Genomic DNA, 16,326 nt, shown 5'->3' with positions numbered 1-16,326 from the left:
CACACCACAAAAAAACATTTTAACTCTTTCAGTGCCATTGATGATGATAGACATCCAATCATGTGGCTGTTTTTATCCTTCTGTTGTGAATTTCAACAAGTTTATCAGTAGTAGACGTCCAATCCAGTTGAACTGGGAGGGTTGGCAGCAGATAAACGAATGTGCATAATGCACTTGTAATGCTACTAGGTAGCATATTCTGTATAGTAGGATAGACCATTGACTTCATAATTATATTGACGGGACACTGGGTGCGGCGCCGATTAGTAGGGGGGCTATCTCCGTCAAAGCTGACTGAGAGGAGACATAAAGAGCTTTCTACGTTAAAAATTCTTTTGAATAAATGCGTAAATCCCTCAATTCTTTATATATATGGACGTAAAACAGTCTTGATTCTTTGTTAAGAGAGCAAAGAACCGGGTAGTTACCATTTATTTTATGTAAATATGTCGAATGTGCTGCTAGTCTTTTAGCCACTGTAGCGCCGTCTTATCATCACAAAGAGCTTTTTCCGTTACAAATTCTTGTGAATAAATGCTTAAATCCTTGAATTCTTTATAGATATGGATGTAAAAAAGTCTCGATTCTTTTCAAAAGAGCAAAGAACCGGGCAGTTAGCATTTATTTTACGTAAATATGTAGAATGAGCTGCGGCAGCTTTATGAAAACAAAGAGCTTTTTCCGTTGAAAATTCTTGTGAATAAATGCTTAAATCCCTGAATTCTTTATAGATATGGACGTAAAACAGTCTCGATTCATGGTTAAAAGCAAAAAAAGGTACTGTTTGCATTTGTTTTACTTAAATATTGTTGACTATGATGCCAATGCTGTAGCGGCTAATTTCTTCCATTGATTTTTTTTTTTTCACAACGTTTCAAAATGCATGCAAGGTACAAAAAATATAATAATTACCTTGAATCCTCCAACAAATCATTCCTGAGACAATCCTTCCTGTTTGTATGCCGTACAATTTTCGTACTTTTCAACCTAAATCTGGCGTTAGATTGCTGCATGTGTGTGTTTGAGAATAACTCCTCTTGATGTGGGCAGGCCCCCTGCTTGAAGGCAAGGCGCAGTGTATGATGGCTGTGACCCATCAATATCATTATGAAGTCTATGGATAGAGATTAATATTTTGTACAAGTAGCACACTCTAATTGAGCCTAAAAAGGCAAAAAAAATTTACATCAAGATGAATGCCGATAATCCATACAGTATAACTTTTTATATGCCATTGACAGCAATAGACATCCGATCCATTTGAATGGTAAATGGTGGGAGGGTTGCCAACAGATGGGACGTCTATTAGTAAAAAAACACATTTAAATTCCCAATAAAAGAATGACTGGACACCACACAATCATAACTTCGCCCGCATGCACGCAGTCACGTTTTAGCAGCCGAGCGCATTGAAATGCTCCCACAAAACCCGATTCGTGTTCGACTGATTTCTGGTCAAACGTTTATTCCTGTCGAGACCAATTACACCGATTTCAATGAGATCCATTGATGTAGACGAATACATGAAACAGGCTCGGCGTCTCTGATATTTCACAAGAGGACTTCTGAAGGCAAACAAAGCCCAGTGTGTGTTTAACCTTTGCCCCGTGGCTGAGATTTTCTTGCTTTTACTTTCAAATCGGGGAGGCCAATCAATCCTGACAGCCTGCGGGCACGCAACCATAATTCAAATGGAAACTTTTTTAGGACACGGTATAAGTTTAGATGGGTCATTTTCTTGCAAGTAACTGACGTGCCCCCCAAAAAATGTTTAGACTGTCATCCTACTTTTTCAAAACTAATAAACAAATCATATGACAGTATACAAGGATAATCCTGTCAAATATTGACATTATTCAGCTAAATTGTCACGTTCTTTAAGAGTAAAAAGAAGGAATGTAAAACATTGGGACATTAACCCATTGATGACTGCATTTACATTTTGTTAGCCTAATAGCATAACCAGAGGTGGGTAGTACCGCATTACATTTACTCCGTTCATAGACTTTATAATGTATTGACGGGACACGGGGCTCAGCGCCGATTCATAGGGCATAGACTTCATAACCTATTGACATGAGCGGCGGCATCAAAAAATTCAAAGTCGTTCCCTTATAAAAACCTGATTAATTATTTTTTTAATATAAGAATAACACAACTTAAAATGGCTATAAAAGTCTCAGATTTTACACTACATGCACAAAAATCACCAAATGCAGAGATAATCACCTATATTTTCAGGATCAATAGCAATATTTAACATATCATATAAGTTTTTGACCAAAATAGCAACTTTTTTTTTTTATTTACTGCAAGTTTTCAACAGCTAATAAATCTCTCATTTTAACATCAGAAACTTAATACTTGAGGAAAACATGCAGAATCCATTATAAATAATATGTAAATAGAATATTAATAAATTCTATAAACAATCACAACTTATTATAGAATAGACCTTAACCCATTATTATCATTATACAACTATATATTGTTAGCGAATGAGGCTAGCGGCCGCCTGGCGTAATAGGAGCTTTTCTGGTGAAAATTCTTGTGAATAAATGCTAAAATCCCCAAATTCTTCATAGATATGGATGTAAAACAGTCTCGATTCTTGGTTAAAAGCAAAGAAACCGTGCAGTTCGCGTTTATTTTACGTATATTGACAAAGTACAGTGCTATGCTTGGCGTAAACAGAGCTTTTGTAGCAAAAATTCATGTGAATAAATGCTTAAATCCCTGAATTCTTTATAGATATGGACGTAGAACAGTTTCGATTCTTGGTTAAAAGTAAACTATGAGGCTAGTCAGTTACGAAAATTAGCCGCCTCCATGTGTAAACTAAGAAGAAAATTCCTGCGAATAAATGTTTCAATCACGCATGCATGATATGAAAAATAAAATATTTACCTTGAATCCTAGAACAAATCACTCCTGAAACAATCCTTCCTGTTTGTATGCGGGACAGCTTTCGTAGTTTAATCCAATCATAAGTAAATCCAAGCTTAAATCTGACCATGAGCGGGCCGTCTTCGGCTATTACTAAATGAAGCTCGGCCCCCTCTGAAAAGGCGTTGTGCAAAGAATGACGAAGTAACACGTCAATAGTGATGTTGTCTATGCATAGGGGGCTTATCTCCGTCAAAGCTGACTGAGTGGAAACACAGACAAAGAGGTTTTTCCGTTGAAAATTCCTGTGAATAATGCTTAAATCCCTTAATTCTTTATAGATACGGATGTAAAACAATCTCGATTTTTGGTTAAAAGCAAAAGAAACATGCAGGTAGCTTTTATTTTACGAAATTATAGCGAACTATGAGGCTAGTCAGTAAGAAAATTAGCGGCCGCCATATGTAAACAGAGAGCTTGTTCCATTGAAAATTATTGTGAATAATTGCTTAAATCCCTGAATTCTTTATAGATAGATAGATAGATAGATAGATAGATAGATAGATAGATAGATAGATAGATAGATAGATAGATAGATAGATAGATAGATAGATAGATAGATAGATAGATAGATAGATAGATAGATAGATAGATAGATAGATAGATAGATAGATAGATAGATAGATAGATAGATTTTTATTAACAGACTCAAGGTCCAACACCACAACACAATAGATGTAAACTGTCTCGATTCAAGGTTAAAAGCAAAAATACCGTGGAGGTAGCAGTTATTTTAAGTAAATAATGGCAAGTATTATGCCAATGCTGTAGCGGCTAATTTCTTCCATTGATTTTTTTCACGTTTCAAAAATACAAGCATGGTACAAAAAGTATAATAATTACATTGAAATCTCAAAAAGTCAGTCCTGAGACAATCCTTCCTGTTTGTATGCAATACAGCTTTCATACTTTTTCTACCTAAATCTGGCATTGGAACGCTGCATGTGTTGACTAACTGCGACCGACTGCGAATAACTGAAGCGGACTGTAGGATGGCCCCCTACTTGAAGGCGTTAGGCAGTGGCTGACTGATGTGTCCATGAGCAACATTTTTAAAAATGTACTACTAAGAGTAGTTTTACAAAGCCATACTTTTTTTCATGAGTAGATTTGTGAAGAAGAAACACTATGATGATTGCAAGTTATTTCTCAATACTCCCGATACCGATGACGTTATTTTAGTGTAGTATCATCAATACCGCTCCTTATTTTCAACCTCCAACTATCTTGTTGGGTCAGGTGATCAAAGCAATTGATGAGGGCTACCGCCTGCCTGCTCCCATGGACTGCCCTGTGGTTCTGCACCAGCTAATGTTGGATTGCTGGGAACGAGACCGAGCTGAAAGACCCACTTTTAGCCAGATTCTCAACATGCTGGATAAGCTAATTCGGAACCCCGGGACTCTGCGCAGAACTGGAGTGGAAAGGTACGTTTTCATACAATAGAAGGGCTGCCACGATAGTTTATTTTGATAGGCGACTAATTAATGTAAAGCAAGGAAATTTAAATAAACAATATGTGCAGAGTTTATTTTTGTATTTAGGTTTTGAAAAATGTACTTATAAATGAATACATCAATATTAGGAGGGTTTATGCGGGTCATTAAAAAGCATTAAAAGTCATTTCATGGATTTTGTCAAAATTCAGGCCTTAAAAGGCATTAGACTAAATGTTCTAGGTATTGAAAATGATATAAGCTTGATGGTTAAAAAAAAAAAAAAAAACTTTTATTTTACATACTTCATTAGAGTTGTCAGATATTATCGGTATCGGCTGTTGAAAGCATTTTAAAATGATATCAGATAATATTGACATCGGTTTTGGGCCAATATGCATGTTGCCTTCGAGGTGAATGTTTAATCCTTGTGCAACAGCTGGTCACAGTTTAGCACAGCAGTAATGCTTATTGACCATTAGATGTCTTCAAACTAAGATACTTGGGATTTGTTATGTCAGCAGACCATTTGCATTCCTGGTGCAACAATTAAATGAACAATAAATTATTAAATATAATGAATTATAAACTTATTACATACTTAATTCACTGTGCGGTACTGAAGCTGTGTGCCTTTGTTGGTATTTTGAGCCAGAAGCACTGTGTGAGCCATATGTGATATGGTAGTGCCTTGATGGCATTTTGCACTTAAACTTGATTGAAAAAGCTAATGTTTGCACTATTTTGCACATTGCACATTTTTCGGTTGGTTTGTATGCTATGGACACCATGTGTGATTCCTAAATAAAGATCACATCTAAATTAAAAAAATTTAAAAAAAAGTATGTATATGTATGTATGTATATGGCGTAAAACACTCAGGTGACTTGAAGTTCCGCTCTGAGACCCCCAATTTGGCCAAATGTCAAAATTGTCCGATATGAATGTGTGATACATCATTGGAAAGCTTAAAATATCAATTTTGTGGGTGAAGAACATTTTTGAATCTGCTATGGCAGCATATAGACATATTGTTCTATCAAACACAGCAGTTATTTTGGCTTAAGATAAAGCAGAATTAAATAGGAGTGCAAGAGAAGAAACTGCTTTTTCAGTCTTGTCTGTGTTTTCCACCAAATATATATATATATATATACACACACACACACACACTCACATATATATATATTTTTTCTTTCAACGACATATTGATGCAATATAGGCACTTTTTTTCCCCATAACTTCAGTAGAAGTTGTTTTGTTATTTTTCACAGAATGTTTATTGGAATACCTTTAAGTTGTTACATTTATCATTATTAAAGTATCCAGTGCAGCATCACAATACAATCAGCCATAATATGTAAAGTCCACAACCGCATACATACATTTTGGAGTTAGATAATATCGGGATATCGGTTATTGGTTAAAAAGTCCTCATCGAACAACTCTATTTATAATTTATGTATGTGAAATTGCAATTGGGTATGACCATTAAATTAGTTTAAAGTGGCATTAAAAAGCATTGAATGAGATTTGCTGATACCTTTAGAGACCCTGACTAATTTGTGTGCTTCCAGACCTGCAGTGCTGGAATCTGGTGTGTGTCCGGAAGTGTGCGTGTCGGTTCTACCAGAGGTGTGTGTTCCCAAGTGGTCGCTCTGTGAGTGGCTGCAGTCCATTGGCTTGGAGAGGTACGCCGAGACGCTACTGGCGGGAGGATACTCCAGCCTTGACAACCTACTGGCACTCACACACCAGTAAGTACAATTTATATAAGCATTCTAGTAGGTTTTCATACATTAAATTCCGTGAATGATCAAGTTTCATTGAGAGTGGCAGCGATTGACGTTCAATCTATTTTGACTCGGAGGAGCTGGACATCCATCGCTAGTTCTTTTCCTAATCTGGACATTGAAGTTAACTGCCTTTCGACTCAACCGTAAATTTGCCGGACTTGTCGCAGTGGCGATTAAAAGTCCATTCCAAATATTCCTTTGGTCCGTGTTTGGGTTCCAAACAGGCCTTTAGCGTCTAAACAAGGCTTTAGTTTTAATTAAGTTTCGTCTTTGTTTGTTTTCCGGTCATTTAATTCATTTTCTGTGAAGTCGAAAGTTTGGGGGGTCCAAATCATTTTAGTTTGTGGGAAGCTACACTCCTTATTGACTGAAAATACCAATCACAACTTTCATGACGATTACTGTAATTTTCGGACTATAAGCTGCTACTTTTTTCCCTCATTTCGAATCCTGCAACATAAAGTCCAGTGCGGCATATTTGTGGATTTATTTGGGTTAATAGGTAACTCTTTATTTGACAGCGGCGTCATAAGACTTTTATAAGACCGTCATAATTATGACATGACACTATCATGGGCATTGCTGAATGCTTATGACAGATGTCATTAAGTGTCATTCGGCAAATTATCTCACTAACCCCATTTATGTCCAGCTCGGATCGTTTACATCCATTCAAAAGTGAGATAATTTGCTGGATGAGACTAAATGACAGCTGTTATAAGCATTCATTAATGCTCATGCAGTGTCATGTCATAATTATGATTGTCTTATGACAGTCTTTTGGCACCACTGTCTAATAAATTGTTACCAAATACCATAACTAGCAATTAATGAAACAAACCTGAACAGTAATTGAAGAAAGAATTAGCACCGAACATAAATTTTGATTTTTCACATCTGCAGCGCTGCAGTGTATGCTAGGAGGCATGTTAGATGACGACAGTGTTGACAGCAGGTGGCAGCAGAGGTTGACTGTCTCCCTCAAGGGAACAGTAATGCCAAATGAAGCCTCTTGAAGCAATGAGCCAATTGGTTCAAAGCTTCATGGTGGTTCATTTGGTCTTACGATTGTCTTATGATGCCACTGTCAAATAAAGTGTTACCGGTTAATATCTTGGTGTAAACATCCCATAATACAGTGAGGACAGCTGCAGTTTAGAGTCCAGTGTGGCATATCTATGAACAAATGTCGTTTTTGTGTGAAATTTGGTGGGTGGCGGCTTATAGTCGGGTGCGCCTTATAGCCAGAAAAATAAGGTATATGATATCGGTTCTTTGGACGATATTTTGGCGTTATTACAAAGTCTTCCATCATTCGATTCAATTCAAAGTTCTTGCATCCATTTAACACAGTCAGTTACATTTCACCTAAAGAAGTGGTTCTCAAAGTGTTCTATGAGGACAACCAGTGGTACGCCGGCTCCCTCTTGCGGCACGCAAAATATTGCCAGAATTAAATGTTGAAACGATCTGTTTTTAATCCATAACGGTGCCTTCATCAAGTACAGTTCACCACACTGCTCTACAACACTAACATATTTTTATTGTTGGCCCTATGGTAGTACTTGGAGAGCCAAGCATTCTTTGATGTAGTACTGTCTGTAAAATGTTTGCAAACCACTGACCTTAATGTATAAAAAAATCTAAAGCTGCTTTGGTATTTTTGCTGGTAAAACAATTCAGATATTTGAATGTAAACAAGTCTTTTGAACAAAGCGGCATACCCAAAAAAATAACGATGTTGACTGATTGTTTTGAGATTATATCGATTTTATTGAATTGTTCCTTACAAATAAATGTATCCATTTGGATTGATGTTTAAAAAATGTAACTTCAGAGCTTGTTTTATTTGTATATGAAACTAGAGGGGCACTTTGAGAGGGCAGACCTTTGACCCATTCTCCACTCATTATATCACCTTCTCTGCAAGCTAAATAGGCTATCGCAAAATTCCTTTTCTGACCTCTGTGACCTTTGACCTCATTACCCCAAATTTTAATCCTGTTTTGTATGTTCTATCTCTATATTTTATAATTCTATACTTCTATTACAATTGATATCCATCCCTTTATTAGTTCTTGAGTTATCATGAACACAAACATGCAAATAGACAGAGGAAGCCGAATGCACAACTTCTACTTTCCCTAGGTAGGTAACTAAATAGTGAACAATATTAGAGGTGTGCGAAATTTCCGATTCTTAGATAATTCGCGATTCGGCTGTGGAAAATTCGAGAATGATTCACAAACATCCAATTACAATTATTGAAATATGACAAGTAAAGCGGAAAGAAAACACAGTCAGCGCGGTCTTCGGGACGCAATGAGGAGTGGACCGAGAGTAACATCATGCTAAATCATCAACAATAACAATAATACCTGACTGCGGCCGACAGCTGCTACAAACTACGCCCATGTAATGCTACGGTAGATATCACATGTATATAGAACTAGATGCGAAATGACAGACTCTGCGGCGATAGCACATGTATAGAAAACTAGATGCTAAATGACAGACTCGCCGGCGTTAGTAAACAGCCGCCATCTTAAAGCGGTAGACTTCTCTGGAAGGCTATTGTAGCGACCTTTCCGAGCGAACCTACCATAATTTTCGCACTATAAGGCGCACCTGACTATAAGCTGCCACCAAGTTTGGCACGAAAATGGCATTTGTTGAATGATAAGCCGCACTGGACTATAAGCCGCAGCTATACTCACTGTATTATGGGATATTTACACCAAAAGATATTAACCGGAAACACTTTATTTGACAGCAGCATCATAGTGTTGAATGAACTACCATGAAGCTTTGAACAATTAGATGCACTGTTGTTGTCCAACATGCTTCCTAGCATGCATTGCAGCGCTACAGACGTAAATAATAATCAAAATTCATGTTCTGTGCTAATTATTTCTTCAGTTACTGTTCCAGTTGTTTCATTAATTGCTGCTTATGGTATTTGGTCACACTTTATTTGACAGTGGCGCCATAAGACTGTCATTGGACAATCATAATTATGACATGACACGGTCATGACCATTAATGAATGTTTGTAACAGATGTCATTTAGTGTTAAGCGGCAACTTATCCCACTTTTTGAATGGATGTAAAAGATCCAAGCTGGACATAAATGGAGTTAGTGACATAATTTGCCAGATGACACTTAAGACACTTAATGACATCTGTCATAAGCATTCAGTATTGCCCATGACAGTGTCATGTCATAATTATGACGGTGTAATGACAGTCTTATGATGACGCTGTCAAATAAAGTGTTACCTGTTAACCCAAATGAATCAACAAATACCCGCAGGATTCAAAATGAAGGAAAGTAGCGGCTTGTAGTCCGAAAATTACGGTAATTAACTTTTTATCTAAAATACTCCTAAATCGGCAAAATTTTGACTTGAATCTATCTTTAAATTATGAAATGGTTTTAAAACTTTCACATGTCGAACGTAGACAGAAGGGAAATTATTGAATAACGGGAGCAATTTTAAAAACTTTTTTTTAACAACAGTTGTTTCACAACATTACCTTAATTCAGGGGTGGGCAAACTATTTCACAAAGGGCCGCAGTGGGTGCAGGTTTTTGTTCATACCCATCATGAGGACAGCCTTTCACCAATCCGGTTTCTTACAAGTGCAATCAGTAGATTTCAGTCAGGTGCTTCTTGTTTCCACTGATACCTCATTGGCTAAACTGTCTGTGCTGAATAAGTTTGAACAAAGACCAGGGCCCACTGCGGCCCTCGAGGACCGGTTTGCCCACCCCTGACTTAATTGAATGTAGTTTGAACTGTTAACTTCATACTGAAACAGTAGTTTATTTAAGCCTGAGAGGATTTTTGTACATTTTTTGCAACTAATGTATGAAATATTAAAAGCAGCTAATACCTTGGGGGCATCAATAATCGATTTATAATCAAATCGTAACCTCTGAATCGTAATCGAATCGTTAGGTGCCCCAAGATTCCCACCTCTGAACAATATTATCATATAATACATACAGAGGTGAAATAAATGGAAAATAAGATTCAAAACAAACATGGACAGAGCAAGTTGAGCAACTGCTGCGGGTCAGATTTTAACCACCTGGCAGGCCAGTTTCGGACGGCCCTCCAGTTTGACACCTTGAACCCAAGTGATCCATTTATTTCTAAAATATTTTGCGTTTTGTTTTATCCACTCTGTGTCCACAGGGAGATGGACAGACTTGGAATCCTCAGCCCATCACACCAGGACATACTAGTCGCCAGTATACAGCAAGAAATGTTGTCTCAAATGCAGCACATGCAACACACGATGGTTCCCGTGTGAGTCACTGCATGGACAAAATTCCATTTACCTCATCCATGCACTTTAGGGCGACTTTTCACTACGAGGATGTGAGAAGTGAGAAAGCAGCACTTTTTGTCAACTTCCATCCGCTCGGAGTTTTGGGAAAAACCCAATATGGACGTGGCCGCAGATTGCTACGGAGACTTAAGCCCCTTCCTTTAATTCACTCCGATTTTGTATTATTTTATTATCTGTTTTGTGAAAGCTGACATAAAAGCAGACTGGCTTCCAGTTTTTAAGTTGGCCTTTTTTGCTGCTTTGGGCTTGACTTGAAGAAAAGTTTGTGTGTGTGTAATGTAAATTCACACATAGTTGATGCTCCCGTGTTATACGTCTTTGAACGATATGCAAAGCGAAATTGGGAGGAGAGGGGACAAATGTGTCATCACTAGTTACATACTAACTGTCTGAATGTTTCATTTCTTTTTGTGTGTGTGTGTGTGTGTGTGTTCTCTTGTTTAAAGTGTATTAACTCCTTGGTGGCGAAAGACAGTCGTTCGTTCGTTGCCGACCCTCTCCCTCAAAATGGATTGGACGTCTATCGCCATCAATGGCAGCCAAGGAGTTAATTAGACTATCTTTAGCGTCATATTTTATTTATGTTTTTTTTTTTATGTAGTTTCTACTGTATATTGTAAATTAGAAGCGCTGAAGAAAACTGAATTGATTGCCATATTGCATTACAATAAATGACTAAATGCACCATGTACATGAATGTACATTTTTGACTGTTTATCATCTTTTCATTGTGGGTATACTTTGTAAAACAAAGGGTTAAGGTTAGGACTTGGGTTAGGTTTAGGTAGTGAGCTAGTGTTAGGTAAATTAGGTTTAATGTTTGGGCATAGAGATAGGTAAGTGCTTCTCGATTATTTTCTGCTAAGATCCCCCAAGAAGACGTAACCGGTTCGTGCACCCCAACTTTGTGTTGTTTGTAACAGAAAAGACTTGAAGCCCATCAATTTTCCTTAATTAAAAAAAAAAAAAAAATCCTATCCAAACTGTAATAATACCATCAAGGTACATTTTTAATAATATAATAATGAAAAATTAAATTTAACAAAAAGAATAAATAATAAATAAATTCAAATTGATCGGCAATATTAACTCATGAGGACAATATGCCAAACAATTTGACCGAAAAAAAACAAAAATTAATAGAACAAAAACAACAGTCTCATTGGACAGAGGGACAGTTTTTATTTTCGACGCAGGCAGTATCATCTCCTTTGCGATAATGTGGGGTTATTTTGCACTGAGTAATTTGGTGTGCCTTCTTATATGATGCTAACAGTGCTCGCTGGTTTTCTGATGTAACACTGACAAAGCGGGATGATTGTTGGCAATATTCTGCACGTTGCACTGATTAAATATCAAGTGACTTATCAATGTAATTGTGGTGTAAAGTATTTAAGTCAGTGGTCCCCAACATTTTTACACTCAGTAAATAGACTAGTCTTTCCTCGTCTCCCACTGTTTTAAAAGTCAAAGCCACATGCCAAACGACATACACCATACATCATACCGTAATTTCCCGAATATAAGGCGCAGTTTTTTTCCCCAAAATCAACTTGTAAAATCATGGTGCGCATTATAAACGGGTACATGGATGGAGACAGAAATATACATATATATATATATATATATACAGTGCTGCTCAAAAGTTTGTGAACCCCCTCAACATTTTGGAATTTTCTATTATTTCAACCTGATTTCCTAATCAATCAATTCAGTAGTTTTTTTTTTTTTTTTTTTTAACAGTTGTGTTGTCGAGACTAAATTAAAAAGAGTTTTCATCAACTGATGTAGGTGCAAAATTGAACTGTTTGGTCACAACCAAAACCGCCATGTCTGGCGAAAAGTCAACACTGCATACCACCAAAAGAACCTTCTCCCAACAGTGAAGCATGGAGGTGGGAATGTCAAGATCTGGGCTTGCTTTTCATCCTCAGGACCTGGACAACTCCACATAGTCCAGGGAATCATGAATTCTGAGGAATATTGTCAAATCCTAGAACATAACCTGACGCCATCTGTTTTGAAGTTAAAGCTTGGCAGAAGGTGGATCATGCAACATGATAATGATCCAAAGCATTCCAGCAATACAACCAAGGAATGGCTGAAAAAGAAGAAGATTCGTGTTCTGGACTGGCCCAGTCAAAGTCCTGACCTAAATCCCATTGAAATGCTGTGGCGGGACCTGAAGCGAGCAGTTCATGCCAGACGCCCATCAAACCTCTCTCAACTGACTGCGTTCTGCAAGGAAGAATGGGCAAAAATCCCCCAAAGTAGATGTGAGAGGCTGATTAGTCACTACAGAAACCGTTTGGTTGAGGTAATCTCTGCAAAAGGAGGCGCAATATCCTATTAACTGAAGGGGTTCACATACTTTTGCACACATGATATCAGAGTTTTTCTTAAATCAACCACTTTTGTTAAATAAAGAATGACAATAGAACTATTTCTTTTGTTTCAGTCCATTATTTGGAATGTCAGTATTGTGGATTTGGGTATAACTTAACATTTAATAAGGTTATTTTAGTTTTTTTTACAAAAAATCTGACCATCGCTGTGGGGTTCACAAACTTTCGAGCAGCACTGTATATATATACTACATATATATAAATATATAAATCATTTTTTTTTTTTTATTGACACGGCCACGTTGTGTTGAAGAAAGGTTTGCGGCGACCCGTTGCCGACCATTACGGTACGTGACATCACCATTTTGTTTCGGTAATACTTCACTCTAATCGGCCGAATGATTTCGTCTGTGTTAAATTCTGCTTTTTTCACTCTTCATAAAGCACTCAACTTTTGACTTTTGACTCAACTTTTATTGCAGCTCCGCAACTCGGACCATAACAAACGTAAGCACACAGACTTCCTGTGTCCGTCAACTATATCTGTCCCTCGGGAAACTCAAACCCAAATAACAATAGTTCCTATTGTTACTGTCGTGTTGAGAGCGATGAGCTCTCACGGATTTCCGACGTTCTCACTTTCATTTTACCGTATCAATCCATGGAAGAAACATTTATTCATCATGATGAAACAAGCAAGTTATACAGCAGCCTTTAAAAGAAAAGTCACATCTGTTTTGTTTTCTCCTAGATTCTGGTAAGTTGGAGAAGTTGTCAAATCATATTATTACCGTAAATATTGTCAGTTTATGGTAATGTTTTGAATTACCAATGTGCTATGCTTGTGCTGTGTTTCACCAGTCAGTAAAATGACATTTCTGTATCTGTACACAAGCTCTGTTTTCTTGTATTCTTCTATTTATTGGTGCTAAAATTAGGGTGCGCATTATAAACGGGTACAATAATTTTTCCTAGATTTTACAAGTAAATTTGGGATGCGCATTATACACGGGTGCACCTTATATTCGGGAAATTACGGTATTTCCTTGTCTTCCTTTCATATCGCCAGTGCTCTTTGCTGTGTGCTCTTGTTTGGTTAAAAAAATACTGCACACACTCTGAAAATGAGAGTGCCACTGCCACCCACTAAGTGGATATGCAATTACACTTTATTCTAGTACAGCAAAAAAGTATGTTGCCTGAAGTCGCATGCGCCACCCCAGGCATCACTCGGCACCCTCCTGTGAGGGAAGTGCCCCACTATTTGAGAATTACTAGGTTAGAGCTAGTGCTGAGGTTCGGTTTATGGTTAATCTGTCAATTCCAATGACTGATAAATCCATCAATTCTAAATGATCACTATAACCTTCAATTTCAATGACGATACATCCGTCAATTCCAATAACGTCTATATCAGGGCTCACCAAATCCGGACATCAATGCCACCTATCCTGTCGTGTTCTCCATCTCTCTGCCTTAACACACCTGAATCCAATGATTATGTCATCAGCGAGCTCTCCCGACACCTGATGTTGATCCTGATAATTTGATTCAGGTGTGTTGGAGCAGGAAAGCATGGAAAACACGACAGGAAAAGTGGCCCCGAGGTCCGGATTTGGTGAGCCCCTGGTCTATATCCTTCAACTCCAATGATGGTTATCTTTCAATTTCAATTAGATCTATATCCATCAATTCAAATGATATCTATGTCAGTCAATTTCAGTGACGGCTATGTGAATTCCAGTGACCTTTATATCAATCAATTCACATGATGGCTATGTCAGTCAATTCCTAAGAAAGATAAATCCTTCAATTTCAATTATGTCTTTATCCATCAATTCCAATAAAGGCAATGACAATCAATTCCAATGACGGCTATGTCAGTTCATTCCCAAGACACCTATATCCATCAATTCCAATGACAGAAATATCCGTTCCAATCACGTCTATATCTGCCAGTTCCAACAAAGGATAAATACGCATTAAAATATTGTTTTCACTCTATTGAAAAAAAAAAAAAGAAGAATCCATTTCCCTGTGAACACTGAAACTGTGTACCAGTAACGAGGACATAAACACCAAAGAAATCTGAGGCGAAAGGCCGTTAATGGAAGCGCGCTCACAGTTGTGTGTGAATGCGAGGCAAGGAAGACAGGACAGAGAGAAATCTCGCAATCAAAAGGGAAAGAAAAAGCAGTAGGCCGTCTTCATGTGCTATCACGCATTTGCCCGGATAAATTGGGCCGAGTTCACTGTGCAAACTTGTCCAATCAGCACACATCTGTCGTCTAATAGCGCGCTATCCACATATTCTTGCGCGCTCCGGGGAGCTGATTGGAGGATGCTTTTGATATATAAAGGAAGGGACCATACAATCTGGATTCTGGCAAATATGCCAATGTTTTTCTAGCCTAATGAGAGTTGGCTGCGCACACACACAAGCTTCCCCCCTATGACTCATCCCAAACGACTCCAGAAATGAAATGCTGATGGTGGTTAATGAGGCAGATGCTGCTAAGTAAGAGACAGAAAGAGAGAGACAAGCAGTCCGTTTGCCTCCGGGCACCGAAACTTGCTGCTCTTCAACAGTAATGAGCAAGTGTTGTTACATGACCGTCACCTTCAGTCATGGCGAACTACATACTGGTCTTAAAATCAGACAAAAGTAAACGAAAGTAGAAAAATTGGGAAAATTAGCCTAGATTCCGCACAGTAGAACGTACCTGACAATAAACTGCACAACTCAAATGTCATAAAATTTAAGAAGAAAATATACATGTAACCACACCAGAGGCAGCACCATGCAAATTTAATAAATTATTAACTCATTGGTTGCCACTGACGGCGCTAGACGTCAAAGGCATTAAACATGAGCATTCACATGTAGCCCTCCCACTTTAAATCAATTGGACATCTACTGTTGTCAATGGCAGGCAATGAGTTAATCAACCCCCCCCCCCCCCAAAAAAAAAAACACCCCCAAAATAGTAACCAGGTACAAATACTAACCTGCCGTATAGGCTTTATTGGGACCATAGAAAAAGTGCTTAGAAAATGACATTCGTTCCAAACAAGTGGATCTACATGAACTCTGCTGTACACGTTGCTAATTAGTACCCAGAAAAAGTTTCGACCCCTGTTTTCCAGTCATTTTTTAGTACCATATTGGCCCGAATATAAGACGGCACTGATTATAAGACGACCCCCTCAAGACTCAAGTTTGAAAAAAAAGACTTTTTGAACACCAAATTAATTTTTATACAGAAGATAATTACAGTACATCTGAAACAAATGATTATAACAATATATTTGAGAGAAAAAGCATGTTATTTTCTGTAATTCAAATCTTGATATCTGAACATTTAAATATGTAAGCTAAAGTGCAATCACATTCGTAAATGAATGGCTTCTGGTTTTCGAAATGTAAATAAACCAATCTATTAT

The 16,326-nt window shown here is 37.7% G+C and overlaps 1 protein-coding gene across 1 annotated transcript in view; it reads left to right on the top strand.

The window, feature by feature from the left end:
• The window catches only part of LOC130929510 (ephrin type-A receptor 4-A-like), a 106,883-nt gene extending 94,571 nt beyond the window's left edge, over positions 1 to 12,312 (top strand). Inside the window, exons 17-19 of the mRNA XM_057856679.1 lie at positions 4,186 to 4,373; positions 5,960 to 6,139; positions 10,381 to 12,312. Coding sequence (XP_057712662.1) covers positions 4,186 to 4,373; positions 5,960 to 6,139; positions 10,381 to 10,498 — 486 coding nt within the window. The 3' untranslated portion in view covers positions 10,499 to 12,312. The remainder of the gene's footprint in view (positions 1 to 4,185; positions 4,374 to 5,959; positions 6,140 to 10,380) is intronic.
• Positions 12,313 to 16,326: the final 4,014 nt, after the last annotated feature.

This window comes from Corythoichthys intestinalis, chromosome 14 (assembly GCF_030265065.1).
Source record: "Corythoichthys intestinalis isolate RoL2023-P3 chromosome 14, ASM3026506v1, whole genome shotgun sequence".
Lineage (NCBI taxonomy): Eukaryota > Metazoa > Chordata > Actinopteri > Syngnathiformes > Syngnathidae > Corythoichthys > Corythoichthys intestinalis.
Note: the sequence above shows the minus strand (reverse complement) of the source record. Positions and strands in the feature narration are given on the sequence as shown.